This window comes from Mirounga leonina, unplaced genomic scaffold, assembly GCF_011800145.1.
Source record: "Mirounga leonina isolate KUSES-001 unplaced genomic scaffold, KU_Mleo_1.0 Mir_165, whole genome shotgun sequence".
NCBI lineage: Eukaryota > Metazoa > Chordata > Mammalia > Carnivora > Phocidae > Mirounga > Mirounga leonina.
In genome coordinates, this window is record NW_023270415.1 from 75,797,318 (window position 1) to 75,811,391 (window position 14,074).

Sequence of the window (14,074 nt, forward strand, 5' to 3'; positions counted from 1 at the left end):
AAAATCGTTCAGCATGTCTGAGCGCTGCCAACAGGGACATATGTGTCCCCCACCCCAGGTTCTTGGAGTAGATTCTCAGCTTAGCGTGTGATTGAACCACATCTGTGACATCCCCTCTCTACTAGATTTATGATTTCTGCTCAATTGTGTGTTAACTTGTAACAATAATGCATTCACTATTTGTTAAAATTCCTGCTCTGGCCTCAGAAAAATCCAAAGAGGAATTTCTTAACATCAAATTAAATAAATAAGAAAACAACCAGTAGTTGGGAACATTAAGAGCATTCAAAAAAAAGAGAGAGACAGAGCTGCTGATGCCCAGATTAGTCCTCATCAAAGAAGCTTAATGCTGAGGGGCTCTTACCCACTCTGCCTCCTGCCCTTCCTCATGGTAACTGACCCTTGAGTCCTTTCTGATTAAACCTCCAAATGTTGTCTGACAATGACCTCCTTTCCTGCTTTGCAGGAAGGTGGCAGATGATCATCAAGAACTACTTCTACTCCCTCATAGAAACTTACAAATGTGTTTGCACCTACACTCAGCTTTTCCTCCTCTCCTATCCCATTGTTCTTCACACTTCCCTGTATTTTTCAAGTGTCGTCCATTGAACAGACAATTTTTGTCATGGGAGGAGCAGTGCCCCCATGGCCAAATCCACCTGTGAAATTATATGAGAATTGCAATTTTAATCAAAATCTTCAGTGTAAAAACATGGAAGTCACTAATTCAATGACCTAAACAATTTGAAAATTCAAGTAAATTTCTAGCGTTGTAATATCTGACAGAATAGTCAAACAAGGAATGAATGACATAACTGTAGAGTTAAAATAGTATAGCACTTAACATTTTAGTTATTTAAGGAAGTTCCACTCATTTACAATCTTGATCCTTTAGATAAGCATAGAAGTAGAATTCTTGACTTGGTGAAGCCATACTCTTTCCAGGCTACTGACAAATTCCTGAAGAACCATGAGCTCCACGTTGCCACGTTGCGCAGTGCCATGACCTACTTACAAGTCCAGCCCTCCAGATTCACCCTTGCTCTTCTGTGTCCACACCCTGTTCCCTGGGAGAGAGTTCTAAACCACGAGGTGGATCATGTCACTCAGAATCCAAATCCATTCTCCTTAATGTGGCCATCATGATCTGGTTTATGGGTTTCTCCATTTCATTGCTCTCTGCTCTACCACAGTGTGCCCGCAAGCTGCTTGCTTTCCTGGATGAAGAGGGTTCTCAGATATCTATACCTCTGCTGTTTTGCACCTGCTGTTCATTCTGCCTGGCTTTTATTTTTAATGAATTTCAACAGCTGCTTTTGCTTTTCTCAGCATTTGAAACTAAGTGCTAGCATTGTCACTTGGGGAGTCTTCCTCTCCGTTCCCATTCCCCTTTGGGCAATTTTGTGGTGCCTCAGTGCTCACCTTGCCACACCACTTGACATACCGTGTCATCATTATCTCATCAGTGGTCTATCTGTCCTCCTGTTCCACACCAGAGTAGATGATGATGCTCCTCTTCCATTCATCGTGTCTAACCGAGTGCCAGGAACAGGGTAGGCGTCACGTGGAAGGGTTTTGTTTTTTTTTAATTTAACTTTTAATATTACTCTTTCCATTAAGAATACCAGCTTCTTTTAATTTATTAATTCACCAGAATTATCAGTAATACCTGCATTATATGACTTACTGCATTATTAAAATCCCACCAATTTTGTTGTTGTTTTGCTTGTATCTTGTCTGATAGCTTTCTCCTTCTTACATTGGTCATTGGAAGATCACCAAATTAGTAATCTGCCTTTAGTGACTGTGAGGAACATTGTGGTTTATATATTGTGTGCTAACTGTATTCTTCACTTTTATTTTTCCTCTGCCCCTATTTATTGAGAATTCGTTTTGTATTTTATTCTGTCTTATGCCCAAAGTACTGGACATGTAGCTCTTCAACAAATACTAAGTTCCTCCTTTGTGAAAAAAAAAAAAAACATTTAAAAAAATTAGGGGATCACGTACAAAATGTATAAGCCTTATTCCTACAGAGACCATACTGTCTCTTGTATTGATATTTGTTTTACAAAATGCAAATCATTATAATGTAACTTCCTATTTAAATATTTGTGTTTACCTAAGCCAAATAGATTGAGGTCTAATATTTAATAGATGTTTTTTAGGAAAGAATAAACTAAGGTAATCACTTTAAAACCAGTTATTTGGCTCATACCCTTGTATGTAGTGGCTTCTGATGTTCTTTATCTGTTAGTTGTATTATTTTAGAAATCCAGGAGAGAGGTCTTTATGGGTAATGCTTTAATATAATAATTAATTATATAAGCTGTCCTTCATGAAGTTCTTAATACATGCCACACATTTTGCTGGAATACGTACACATGTGTATATATATAATTTCCCATCCCTTCAGAATACTTAAGGGATCACAATTTACAGGTAAAGAAACAGATTCTGATATGGGAATGAGCCTGATTAAAATCATTGATAGTAAATTATGGAAGCTCATCTAACTCCAGATCCTTTCTCTTACCCCTTGACCATATTTCTCTACTTCAAGAGATCTGGTGGTAATCACTAAACTGATTAACATTGGTTAAGACCAATGTTCCAAAATAGTTAGATTTTTTTTTTTTCTTCAGGCTCATTTAAATATTAAGTAAATAGCAAGTAATCCAAAGTCACTATAGAATTGACTAACACCAGAAACTTGGTAATCAGTTTCAGGGTAGGATTCATACTTTCATGGACATAAATGTCATTGTAATATATCTAATTTGATTTTATAAAATGGTCATTTCTCTGAATCTTTTTGAATTCCACAGTGCTTTTAAAATAACCATAGTGTGCTTGTTATTACATCTGCAGAATGTCCTCAGGTTGAAGCTTGTCTCCAGTAGCACTAGGAGGATGGCTTTTGCTCTTGTTGTTGTTGTTTATTGTAAGAGTTGTAAGAGCTCTTTTTATACTGAATATTAGACCGTTATCAGATATGTGATTTGGAAATATTTTCCAAATATTTCCAAATATTCCAAAGGACATATCTAATGTCCTTTGATGCATACATTTTTAATTTTGATGAAGTCTATTTTGTCTATATTTTCATTGGCTGTTTGTGCTTTTGTTGTCATATCTAAGAAACTAATGACTATTCCAAAATTAAAAAGATTTACACCTATGATGTCTTCCAGGAATTGTATAATTTAAGCTTGTATACTTACATGTATGATGCATTTTGTGTTAGTTTTTGTGTACGGTGTGAGGTAACAGTACAGCTTTATTCTTTTGGATATGGGTATTCAGTTGTTCCCACACCATATACTGAAAAGACTATTCTGTTCACCACTGAATTGTCTTGGCACCCTGTTGAAAATGAATTGACCATAGCTGGAAGGGTTTATTTCTGTCCTCTCAGTTCCGTTCTGTTGATCTGCATCTCTACCAGTACCTCACTGTTTTGACTACTTAGCTTTGTAGTGAATTTTGAATTGGGAGAATGTATGGTCTATCCTGGAGAATGTTCCATGTGTAATTGAGAAGAATGTGTATTTCACCCTTACTGGGTAGAGTGTTCTATAGATGTCTGTTAGATATAATTAGTTTGTATTGTTCAAATCTTCTATTTCTTTTTTGATCTTTTTTTGTAGGTGTTCTTTTTATTATTTAAAGTGTGATGTTTAAGTTCCCAGCTATTATTGTTGGATTATCTCTTTCTTCCTGTAATTTTGTCAGTTTTTGCTTCAGTTCTTTTGAGCTCTGTTGTTATATACATGTATATATATGCATACATTTTTATAATTATCATCTTGATTGACTCTTTTATCCTTATAAGTAAATGTGATTTTACTCTGGTAACAATTCTTGTCTTAAAGTCTATTTGTCTGATATTAGTGCAGCTATGGTAGTTCTCTTGATATGTATTTCCATGGTGTACCTTCCTCTATCCTTTTTCTTTCAATGTATTTTTATCTTTGAATCTAAAGTGTATCTCTTGTAGACAGCATGTGGTTGGATCTCTTTTATTTATTTGTTTATTTTAAAGATTTTATTTATTTATTTGACAGAGAGAGACACAGAGAGGGAACAAAAGCAGGGGGAGTGGGAGAGGGAGAAGCAGGCCTCCAGCCAAGCAGGGAGTCTGATGCGGGGCTTGATCCCAGGACCCCGGGATCATGACCTGAGCCAAAGGCAGATGCTTAATGACTGAGCCACCCAGGTTCCCTGGTTGGATCTCTTTTAAACATGATGCCAATTTCTGTTTTTTTTTTTTTTTTTTTAATTCCATTTTATTTAGTCCATTTACATTTAGTGTAATTACTGATAAGGTAGGATTTATATCTGCCATTTTGCTATGTTTTCCCTCTGTCTTAAGTCTTTTTTGTACCTTACTATCTCCTTTTGTTGTTAGATATTTTTAATTGCATCACTTTAACTGCACTGTCATTTTTTTCTTAAAAATTTTATTGATTTACTTTTAGAGAAAGTGCGCATGCATGTGAGTCAGATGCTCAAACAACTGAGCCACCCAGGCACCTCTCTTTTCTTGTTTTTTGTTTGTTTGTTTTTTATTAGTCTGCCCTAGAGATTGCAGTTTACTTTTTAACTTATGTCAGTCTTTTTCAAAATTACATCAGCTTAATTTTAACAGTAAACAAAAACTTTGCTCCTTCTTTAGCTCTGTCCTTACCTGATCACTTTTGTGTTGTTTCTGTCATATAAGTTGCAGCTTCATACATTGTGTGCCCATCAACACAGAATTGCAATTAGTTCTTCATGCAGTTGTTTTTTAAATCAAACGAGGAAAAAGGAATTACAACAAAAACACGTTTATAGTTTTGTCTTTCCCTAAGTAGCTACCTGTATTAGTGTTATTTTTTCATGTGGATTCAAGTTACTTTTTAATGACCTTTCACTTTACTTTAAGGACTCCTTTTAACATTTCGTGTAGAACTTATCTGCTATTGATGAATTCTCTGTTTTTGTTTACCCAAGAATACATTAATATTTCCATTTTTGAAGGATAGCTTCGCTGGTTATAGAATTCTTAGTTGACAGTCTTTTTCTTTTAGTACTTAGAATGTGGAATCCCATCGTCTTCTGGCCTCCGTGGTCTTTCTTGAGAAATCAGTTCTTGCTCTTATTGAGAATCTCTTTCACATGATCAGCAGCTTCTCTCTTGCTGCTTTAAGATCCTCTCTTTGTCTTTGTATTTCAACATTTTGATGATGATGTACCTAGGTGTGGGTCTCTTTGAGCTTACCCTACTTTGAATTTTTTGAGCCTCTTGGATGGTAGATTAAAGTTTTTCATCAAATTTGGGAAGTTTTTAGCCATTATTTTTCTATATAATCTTTTTGCTCCTTACTTTCCTCTCCTCTGGGTATCACATTATGCATATGTTCATGTTTGATGGTGTCCCACAGGTCTCTGAGACCCTGTTCATTTTTCCTTATCTTTTTGTATCTTCTTCCTCAAACTGGATAATCTCAATTGATCTACCTTCAGGTTCACTTATTCTCTCTTCTGCCTAGTTATATCTGCTGTTGAACTTCTCTGGTGAATTTTTCATTTCACTTACACTTTACAACTCAAAAATTTATTTGGATTCATTATTGTTTTCTATAGCTATATTAATATTCTCTATTTGGTGAGGCATCGTTCTCATACTTCAGTTCTTCAGACACAGAGTATCCTTTAGTTTCTTGAATATATTTCAAATAACTTATTTAAAGTTTTGTCTAGTAAGTCTAGTGTCTGATCTTCCTCAGGGTCAGTTTGTTGATTACTTTTTTCTTATGTATGAACCATACTTTCATGTTTCTTTGCATATCACCTAATTTCTTTTTAAAACTAGAAATTTAGGGGTGTCTGGATGGCTCAGTCGGTTAAGTGTCTGCCTTCGGCCCAGGTCATGATCCCAGGGTGCTGGGATCAAGTCCCGCATTGGGCTCCCTGCTCAGCGGAGAGTCTGCTTCTGTCTCTCTTGCTATCTCTCTCTTAAATAAATAAATAAAATCTTTAAACAATAAAACTAGAGATTTAACTTAATGTATCAACTGTGGAAATTAAATGCTCCTTCCTTCCAGTATTTTTTTGTTTTCCTTTTTTATTTAGTGACTTTTGCAAACTAATATTGTAAAGTTTATTATGTGTTGTCACTGAAGTGTCTCCTGTTACCTTAGTGGTCAGCTAATGATTAGAGATTTTATTGAGTGCTTGGAAACTGAGTCCCTAGCATGTTGGAACAAGTCATTAAGACTCAGTCAGTTGGTTTACAACTCACTCTTTCCTTGGCCTTGCCTTTCCTTCTTGTGCTGAACCTGCAGGTCATCCTGAGGAGAGAGCTTAGGGTCTTCCCAGGGCTTTCCTGGGTTTCTGCATGGTACTGTGCAGGTGTGTAGCCTTCTAGATTCCCAGGAGTGTGTCAGAGCTATTCAAAGGGCAAGTGGATATCTCATCCTCCCACTTCTCTTGCTGGCTTTTGGTTAGACTGTTACTTGCTCCATCACCTCAAGCAACTAAAATCTTATGTAATTGCCTCCAATTATTTTCTTTGAATACCCCCAGGGAAAAGGCATTTTGTACTGGATGAGCTCCAAGTCAGGTCAAATAAAATCCTCTGGGAATGAGGTTTTGAAAGAACTCCACCCTTTTCCGCTTCCTCCAGTGGCCCCCAGACTGCTGGTGTCCACTGTGGTTACAGCTGTTGGTTTTCAAGGCTCCTGCAGAGCTGGGAGTGGTCCTATTGGAAAAGGACGCATTAAAACATCACAGAGCTCGCTGGTTACAGCTGTTGGTTTTCAAGGCTCCTGCAGAGCTGGGAGTGGTCCTATTGGAAAAGGACGCATTAAAACATCACAGAGCTCACTGCTTGTACCAAGATTCAGCCAAGTTTTTAAAAATAAATGCTCCTTAGATCTCTGCAAACCTTTTGTTAATTTTTAGACTTTTGAAAATGTTGATTCTGACAATTTCTGCCAGTTTCTTGTTGCTTTTTGTAGAGAAAATATTTGGAGGTTCTTACTCATCACTTTCACTGATGTCACTCTTACATTTTTCTTTACACGATACCTAGATACATATTTAAATGTTAGCTGAATTCATAAAGAGTCACTAAAAGCAGAGTGGTTCTTTTTTCCCAGAAACTTTTCTGACCTTTTTGTACTTCTCCTGTTTTATTTTAGGACTATGATGATGGATATGGCACTGCTTATGATGAACAGAGTTACGATTCCTATGATAACAGCTATAGCGCCCCTGCCCAAAGGTAAGAGTCGATCTCTGATTACACCCCAGTAACAGACACCTTTGCCTGTCCACATATATACACTCTGGGAAGCGGGGATGATCAGACAGTGAGGGTACTGTGACTTGGCTTGCTCTGTTTCTTGTTTGTTTTAGTTGGAGACGCACGCTCTGTTCTACCAACTAGCATGTATTGCTCCTCCCATTTTTATCGTAGTGTTAAAGCAATGAGGCTTGAAAAATATAAATTGAATTTTTTTTTTTTTACTCTAAAAATTTAACTCAGTGTTCAATACATTCTGAGGAGGAACAGTGTCTACAAAGTCTGTGGTTATGCAAGTCTTAAGGCTTAGAATCACATCAGCAATGTGTGAATATCCTACATTGTCAGTGCCTGAGGTGGAAAGCCCCCAGGAGTTTTGTTTGGCATTCAGATAACGTTTCTGTTTCTTAGCAGCAGTGATCCTTTTTTCTAACAACTTCAAATTCCTATTTGTGAATAATGAGGTAGCTCTAATTCATTTTCTAAAGAGGTATTTACCCAGAAATAAGTAAGTGCTATCAGAGGCAAAACAGAGCTTTATAGTTCCCTCTTGTGATAATATACCTTGATGTTCATTGATATATGAAATCAGTGTTTATTCCTGTTCAGAATGTTTTCTTAAATGCCTAGAAACCTCTTGCTTTATGTTTAAAATTCTAAGTGGAGGACAAAGATAGACATGTATACAAAACAACATTTTGCTTTACGAAGCATACAGAAATCAGGACCGGGTGGTGGTTTTGATGAACTCCTACAGTGCCGGGCAGCTTTGAACAGTAGCTGCTGTTACTCCTGAGCTCTGGTACTGAGGTTGACACGGATATAAAGTTCTTCTTCTTCTTTTTGGCTCATGTCAGATTTTTTTCTCATATAACTTGTAACAGTTAAGAACCTTCAAACTTGGACTCTGACTGGTCTTTCTGAGTGGGAGCCTGGTGTACTCCCGTCCTTGAGAGTGTTGGCACAGCCTAGGGGACTAGCACTGGTGGGTGCTAGCCAAGACTTTACGTACAGTAGTATCTCGTGTAAGGGTCCCAGCAGCTGCATCAAGTGTGTGGAACCGTTCCCACTGTAGGGACGAAGGACTGAGTAATGTGCCCGAACTCCCAGGTGGCTTGGAGCATAAGTGGTGTCTGGAGCTGCACTTGATCTGTAGAGCTGGGAGGTGAGCTGCACGGGAGGGAGATGAGATGGGAGGCCGCACACTCCCTGCGGGGTGCTGAGGCTTGGGATCCCCGAAGAGTTACACGCCAGGGATGGTGCGTTTCGACTTGGATTCAGAGTGTCATTCCAAGGCAGTGGAGGGGCTTGACTGACAGGTGGTGAGCCTAGAGGCAGAGACCAGTTAGGAGGCCGGTACATTATAAGGCCTTTAAATGTCAGGGAAGACTCACTTAAAGAGACATCTTGCCTGACAGCCAGTCCGCTTCTTTGAAGTGATCTTTTCAGTGTTGCAACTCATCACACCTGAAGGAGGACAGAGAATTGTATGAGAATTGCCCACATTGACAAGTGTAGAAGCCACTCTTTGTTAGGTATTCTGAGTATTCATTTAATCTTCATGACCTGTGACATAAACATCAGTCCTTTTACAGAAGAAGGGAACTCTGATTTCCAGGAATGAGGGAACTTGCCTGGGATCACGGAGCTTACAAGGGGAGGAGCAGGCTTTGCACCAGGGTCCGTGGCCTCACGCGTCCAGGAGGGGCTGCTCGACTGTAAACCCAAGGGAAGCAGCTGTACCGTGGGGTAGGATAGAGATGGTTTTGTGCACTGTATGAGTTTGCTAGAGTCACTGTAACAAATAACCACAGTCCAGGTGGCTTAAGCAACAAAACTTTATTTCCTCACAGTTAAGAGAAGCCAGAAGTCCAAGGTCCAGGTGTTGGGGGATTTGGTGTTTTCCGAGGCTTCTTCCCTTGGCACACACCTCCTCACTGTGGCCTCGCATGCTCTTCCTCCTGTGCACGTGCATCCCTGATGTGTACGTGTGTGTCCCCTTTTTTCCCTCTTCTGATGGTACCAGTCACATTGGATCAGGACCTCTTTGAGGGCCCTGTCTCCAACTCCAGTGCCATTCGGAGGTACTGGGGGTGGGGTCTTCAACATATGCTTCAAGCAGGGGACACGATCCAGCCCGTAACAGGCACATATCATAACACTGGTTTAACCACAACACTCTGTGTCTCAGAATTAGAATAGCAAACTTGCAAATCCTCCCCAGGATCGGATAGTGAGTATTAACAAGGAAATCACCACCACCACCGTCTTCAGCTTCTTGTTCGTTTACCCTGTGCCTGGTCCTCTCTGTCCTCTCTCCCCTCTCAGCACACCCTAAATATTGCAGAATTCAAGTCTAAACAGGCCATCCCCTTACATACAGGTTCAGAGAGATGAAGTGGCTTATCTACACTCAACAGGCTGAGTGGTGATCCAGACCCAGCTTGGCCCCACGGCATCCTCTTTGTCCTTTGTCCCATTGCCTCTCTATTCTCCTCTCGTCATGGCTTTGATTTCAGTGGCTGGAATGAATTCCTGTTAGTATTGCCCATATACAGTATTCAATAATAAATAATCAAAGCATTCACTGCCACTACTTTCAAGGAGCATACAGCCTTAATATTCACTAATAGATAATACCATGTAACACTCAATGATCTGTAGTCTACAATTCCTTGATTCTGACACTTCACATACTGTAAAAATAATTTCGTACTTCAATAATTTTCTCAATCAGAATTTGAAAGCCCATTCTGTGCCATAGTTGTAAGGTTCAGTATAACTGCAGATTTTTTTACCTGGTCTGCTTTGAGATGACAGAGCTATTCTGAAAATGTCCTTTGACACATCATGGTGAGTCACCTGCTCTGTCCAGCATGGTAGCCACTAGCTCATGTGGCTGTTGAACCTTGAAATGTGGCCAGTGCAGATTGGGATGCGCTGGAAGCATAGGACACACACCAGAGTCCTAAACGTAGCATGAAATAAAGAATACAAAATAGGGGCGCCTGGGTGGCTGAGTTGTTAAGCGCCTGCCTTCGGCTCAGGTCATGATCCCGGGGTCCTGGGATCGAGCCCCGCATCCGGCTCCCTGCTCAGCAGGAAGCCTGGTTCTCCCTCTCCCACTCCCCCTGCTTGTGTTTGCTCTCTCGCTGTGTCTCTCTCTGCCAAATAAATAAATAAATAAATAAATAAATAAATAAATAAATAAATAAAAGAATACAAAATAAATACATTATTAAAATTAATTTTACCCATTTCTTTTTCTTTTCTTCTTTTTTTTAATGTGACTACTAGAGAAATTCAAATTACAAATTTCTCTTGGATAACGAAGAGTTAAAGACTCTGGTTCATGGGTGCCTGGGTGGCTCAGTTGGTTAAGCAACTGCCTTCGGCTCAGGCCATGATCCTGGAGTCCCTGGATCGAGTCCCACATCGGGCTCCCTGCTCAGCAGGGAGTCTGCTTCTCCCTCTGACCCTTCCCCCTCTCATGTGCTCTCTCTCATTCTCTCTCTCAAATAAATAAAATCTTAAAAAAAAAGAAAAAGACTCTGGTTCACTCTCTCTCTGGCACAACAGGCACGTTGTAGTGTCTCCAGATTGGGGCCCACACGTTGGGGGAAGCAAGTCAACTCACCAGGTGCAGAAAGAAAATGAGAGAGGGTCAACTCCTGTCCATCCTTTTAAAATTTCTATTTTGATGTTTTGTGTTATGTGTAAATCTAACTTACTAATGCTCTAATGCACATGTTACCCAAAAGCAATTACAATTACAAGATTAAAAGTGGTTTTCTTTCTGATACAGATGTGTTGTAAAAAACTTTTGTTGGAGATCTGGGCCATAATGGTTAAGAGTCTGGCTGACCTGTATTTAGACCCCACTTCAGTATTTGCTGGCTATATGGCTTTGGGCAAGTTACTTGACCTCTCTAAGCCTCAGCTTGTAATGTGTATAACTCTGTTTCTTCTGTAGATGGTCAGCCTGAAAGTTGAATGAGGCAGGAAATCCCACGGTCTGTGGGAATTGTTGGGGGGTAGGGAGAAGGCATGTCATCCACAGTGTCTTTTCTGTGCGAGAGTGAATGAGGTAATCTGTGTAAGGCAGTTAAGGCAGGGTGTAAGGCAGTTAGCACATTGTGCTGAGTAAATTCTAGCTCCTGCCCTCCTTCCCCAGTTCTGAATTATTCTGCATCTCATTTCACATAGGGAAGCTAAGAGAAAATCCAGAAGGGTTGTGTGAATAAATGCTTTACAGGGAAAATGAGAAGAGGGAGGGGACCTTGTGGAGGCTACTCCCCCCTGGGATGGTCAGTATCAGTATTTAACATAAACTGGGATTAGCAAACTGAGCAGCTGTAACCCACTTGAAAACAGAGCAGGACAGCAGGCTCACGTGGCTGGTCATTGGGTATCGTTACCCGCTGTGCAAAAGGGTCCCTTTTGGTAATGACGTTTAAACTTTATAAGCGGTAATCATTTTATGATATGACACTGTTTTGTTGCAGAAACAGCAGTTTCTCTCAGGAGGTTTTACAAATTAGGAATTTTTTCTCCCGATTTTCAAATACCTTGTATTAAAATTAGAGTACAAATGAGAATCCCTGCAGAGTGATAGAAAATTCAGTATAGTTCAGCTACATTTCCCCATTGATTTTTGTAATGACCTTGATAGTGCTAATACTATAGTGTAAAACAAAAGCATTGTTTCTCTAACTTCACACATTTAATGAGTAACAAGCTGTCAACACAATTACTGTGAAGAGAAATATGAACTATTCTTTATAATATTGGAATTGTTCTGACATAGATTGGCTCAAAAATAGTTATTGATTGATTTCTTTAGACACCCCTCCTGAATAGCAGTGATGAATAAAAAGAGCAGGTGATAAATGGCCTCAGCCCTCAGACACCTGCCCCTCCCTTGACATGACTTGAGACTTCACAAAAGTCCTAATTTCGACTCTCAGAAACCACTTGTAAATATATCCATTTCATTCTAGATTAAACAATTCATTCTTTATTGGATGTTTTATTTATAATCCTAAAATAGTTGCAGTTGTATAACACGATGCCCATAGTATTTAATAACACTGTACTGAATTTGGGAAGTTTGCCCGGAGAGTAGATTGCAGGTGCTCTTACACACAAGAAGGTAACTATGTGAGGAGAAAATATGTTAAGAGCTTTAATGTAATAATCATCTTGCTGTATATTTGTAAATCAAGTCATCACGTTTACAACCTTTTATATAATTTTTATTAAAAATACCACAATATCAGTTTGTGTGCCTAGTAATTGTAAATTCTCAAAGGAATATTTGATTCCTATTGTGATCATAAAGAAAGTAGAACAAAAAGGGTATCAGAAAAGTGTTAATACCAGTGATGGGTATTAAGGAGGGCACGTACTGCATGGAGCACTGGGTGTTATACGAAAACAATGGGTGGTGGATCACTACATCAAAAACTAATGATGTATTGTATGGTGACTAACATAACATAATAAAATTAAAAAAAAAAAAAAGTGTTAATACCCCTGAGCATAAGTGGATGGCTGTGCGGTAAGAATAGTGAGTTTCTGGATGCGTTTAATACAACATTCCAGTTTCCCAAGAGCTTTGTGGTTTGACCATACTTTAAAGTACATATTTCACCCCATCCTCCAAAATCTCTGAAAGCACTTAAAATTTCTGAAAAAAGGAATTAGGAATAATAGCTCCCAGTTTTGGAGGATCTGTTGAGTCTAGCACTCAGCATTTATGTTCTTTATATGCAGTATCTCCGATTTTTACAGTGGCCCTACATGGTGAGTGTCCCACGCACAGAAGTTGAGGATAGCAGTGTTTAGCAACTTTCCCAAGAATACACAGCTGAGAAGTACTGGAGCATAGGTTTTTGTCTGATGCCAAGAACCATTACCCAGCTAAGAAAAATTTTTTTTTAATGTAAAATCATATTGACTTGTTTTTGTAAAACAACACCTAAGCCCCTTTATCCAGATAGGCAGGGTGACAGAAGCTGCCAGAAGCTATGAGTACTCTTGGTTTGTTTTCAAATACCAATTCCAAGGAAAGCAACGAGACAAAAACTGACGTTGCCATGTGCCTGCCGCCTACTTGCTATCGCTTCTGCTGGCAGCTTTAGGATTATATGTCCAGCAACGCCTTCTCAAGAGCCAACTATGGAGGTCGGAAAAGGATTTGGAGTTTTCACTTTGGAAATGATGACCTGTTGTTTAACTTAAGTTGTAACCGTTTAAAATCAGTAAAACTGTTTTTCAGGAGATAATCGCCATGTGTGTGGTGTCACGGTTGCTTGTCTCGGACTTGTAAAAGCAGTAATGGTTTGGCGTGGATTAAGAGTTTGTTAACTTGCCTTGTAAAATTTCTGTCAAGTCTCCTTCCACCTAGCCTGCTCCTTGGAGTTGTCTGCCTGCTGCGTAACTACTGACCATGCCTCTTGGCAGAAACTAAGCCGTGTAAGCTGTTGACAAACAAATACATCCAGCCTGTATTACGTAGATGTTGGTGAAAAGCAGAGATACCAGCCCAGATTATACAGTAAACCCATAAAGTCCTTAATTCTCAGCCAACGACTCTGTAGTAAGAAAGAAAGGAAGGAGGGCTATCGTGAAAACGTGAAGCCAGCACCTAGAAGGGAAAAGGGAAGGAAGGACACGCTCAAGTGTTGGCAGGAGTGAGAATTGCACTGATGACCATCATTACGCGCTGACCACCCACCACGGAGTATTGATTATACCCCGATAGATACGTGTGTGTGTGTG

At 39.4% G+C, this 14,074-nt stretch overlaps 1 protein-coding gene across 4 annotated transcripts in view; it reads left to right on the forward strand.

Annotated features, from left to right (window-relative positions):
* KHDRBS3 (KH RNA binding domain containing, signal transduction associated 3) overlaps window positions 1–14,074 on the forward strand; it is a 188,825-nt gene that overhangs the window by 140,033 nt on the left and 34,718 nt on the right. For all 4 annotated transcript variants that reach the window (XR_004680592.1, XM_035011995.1, XM_035011994.1 and 1 more), the window contains one exon: window positions 7,188–7,270. Coding sequence is in view for 3 of the 4 variants with exons in the window: in XM_035011995.1 (XP_034867886.1) it covers window positions 7,188–7,270 (83 nt within the window). In the remaining variant the exon portion in view is untranslated. The remainder of the gene's footprint in view (window positions 1–7,187; window positions 7,271–14,074) is intronic.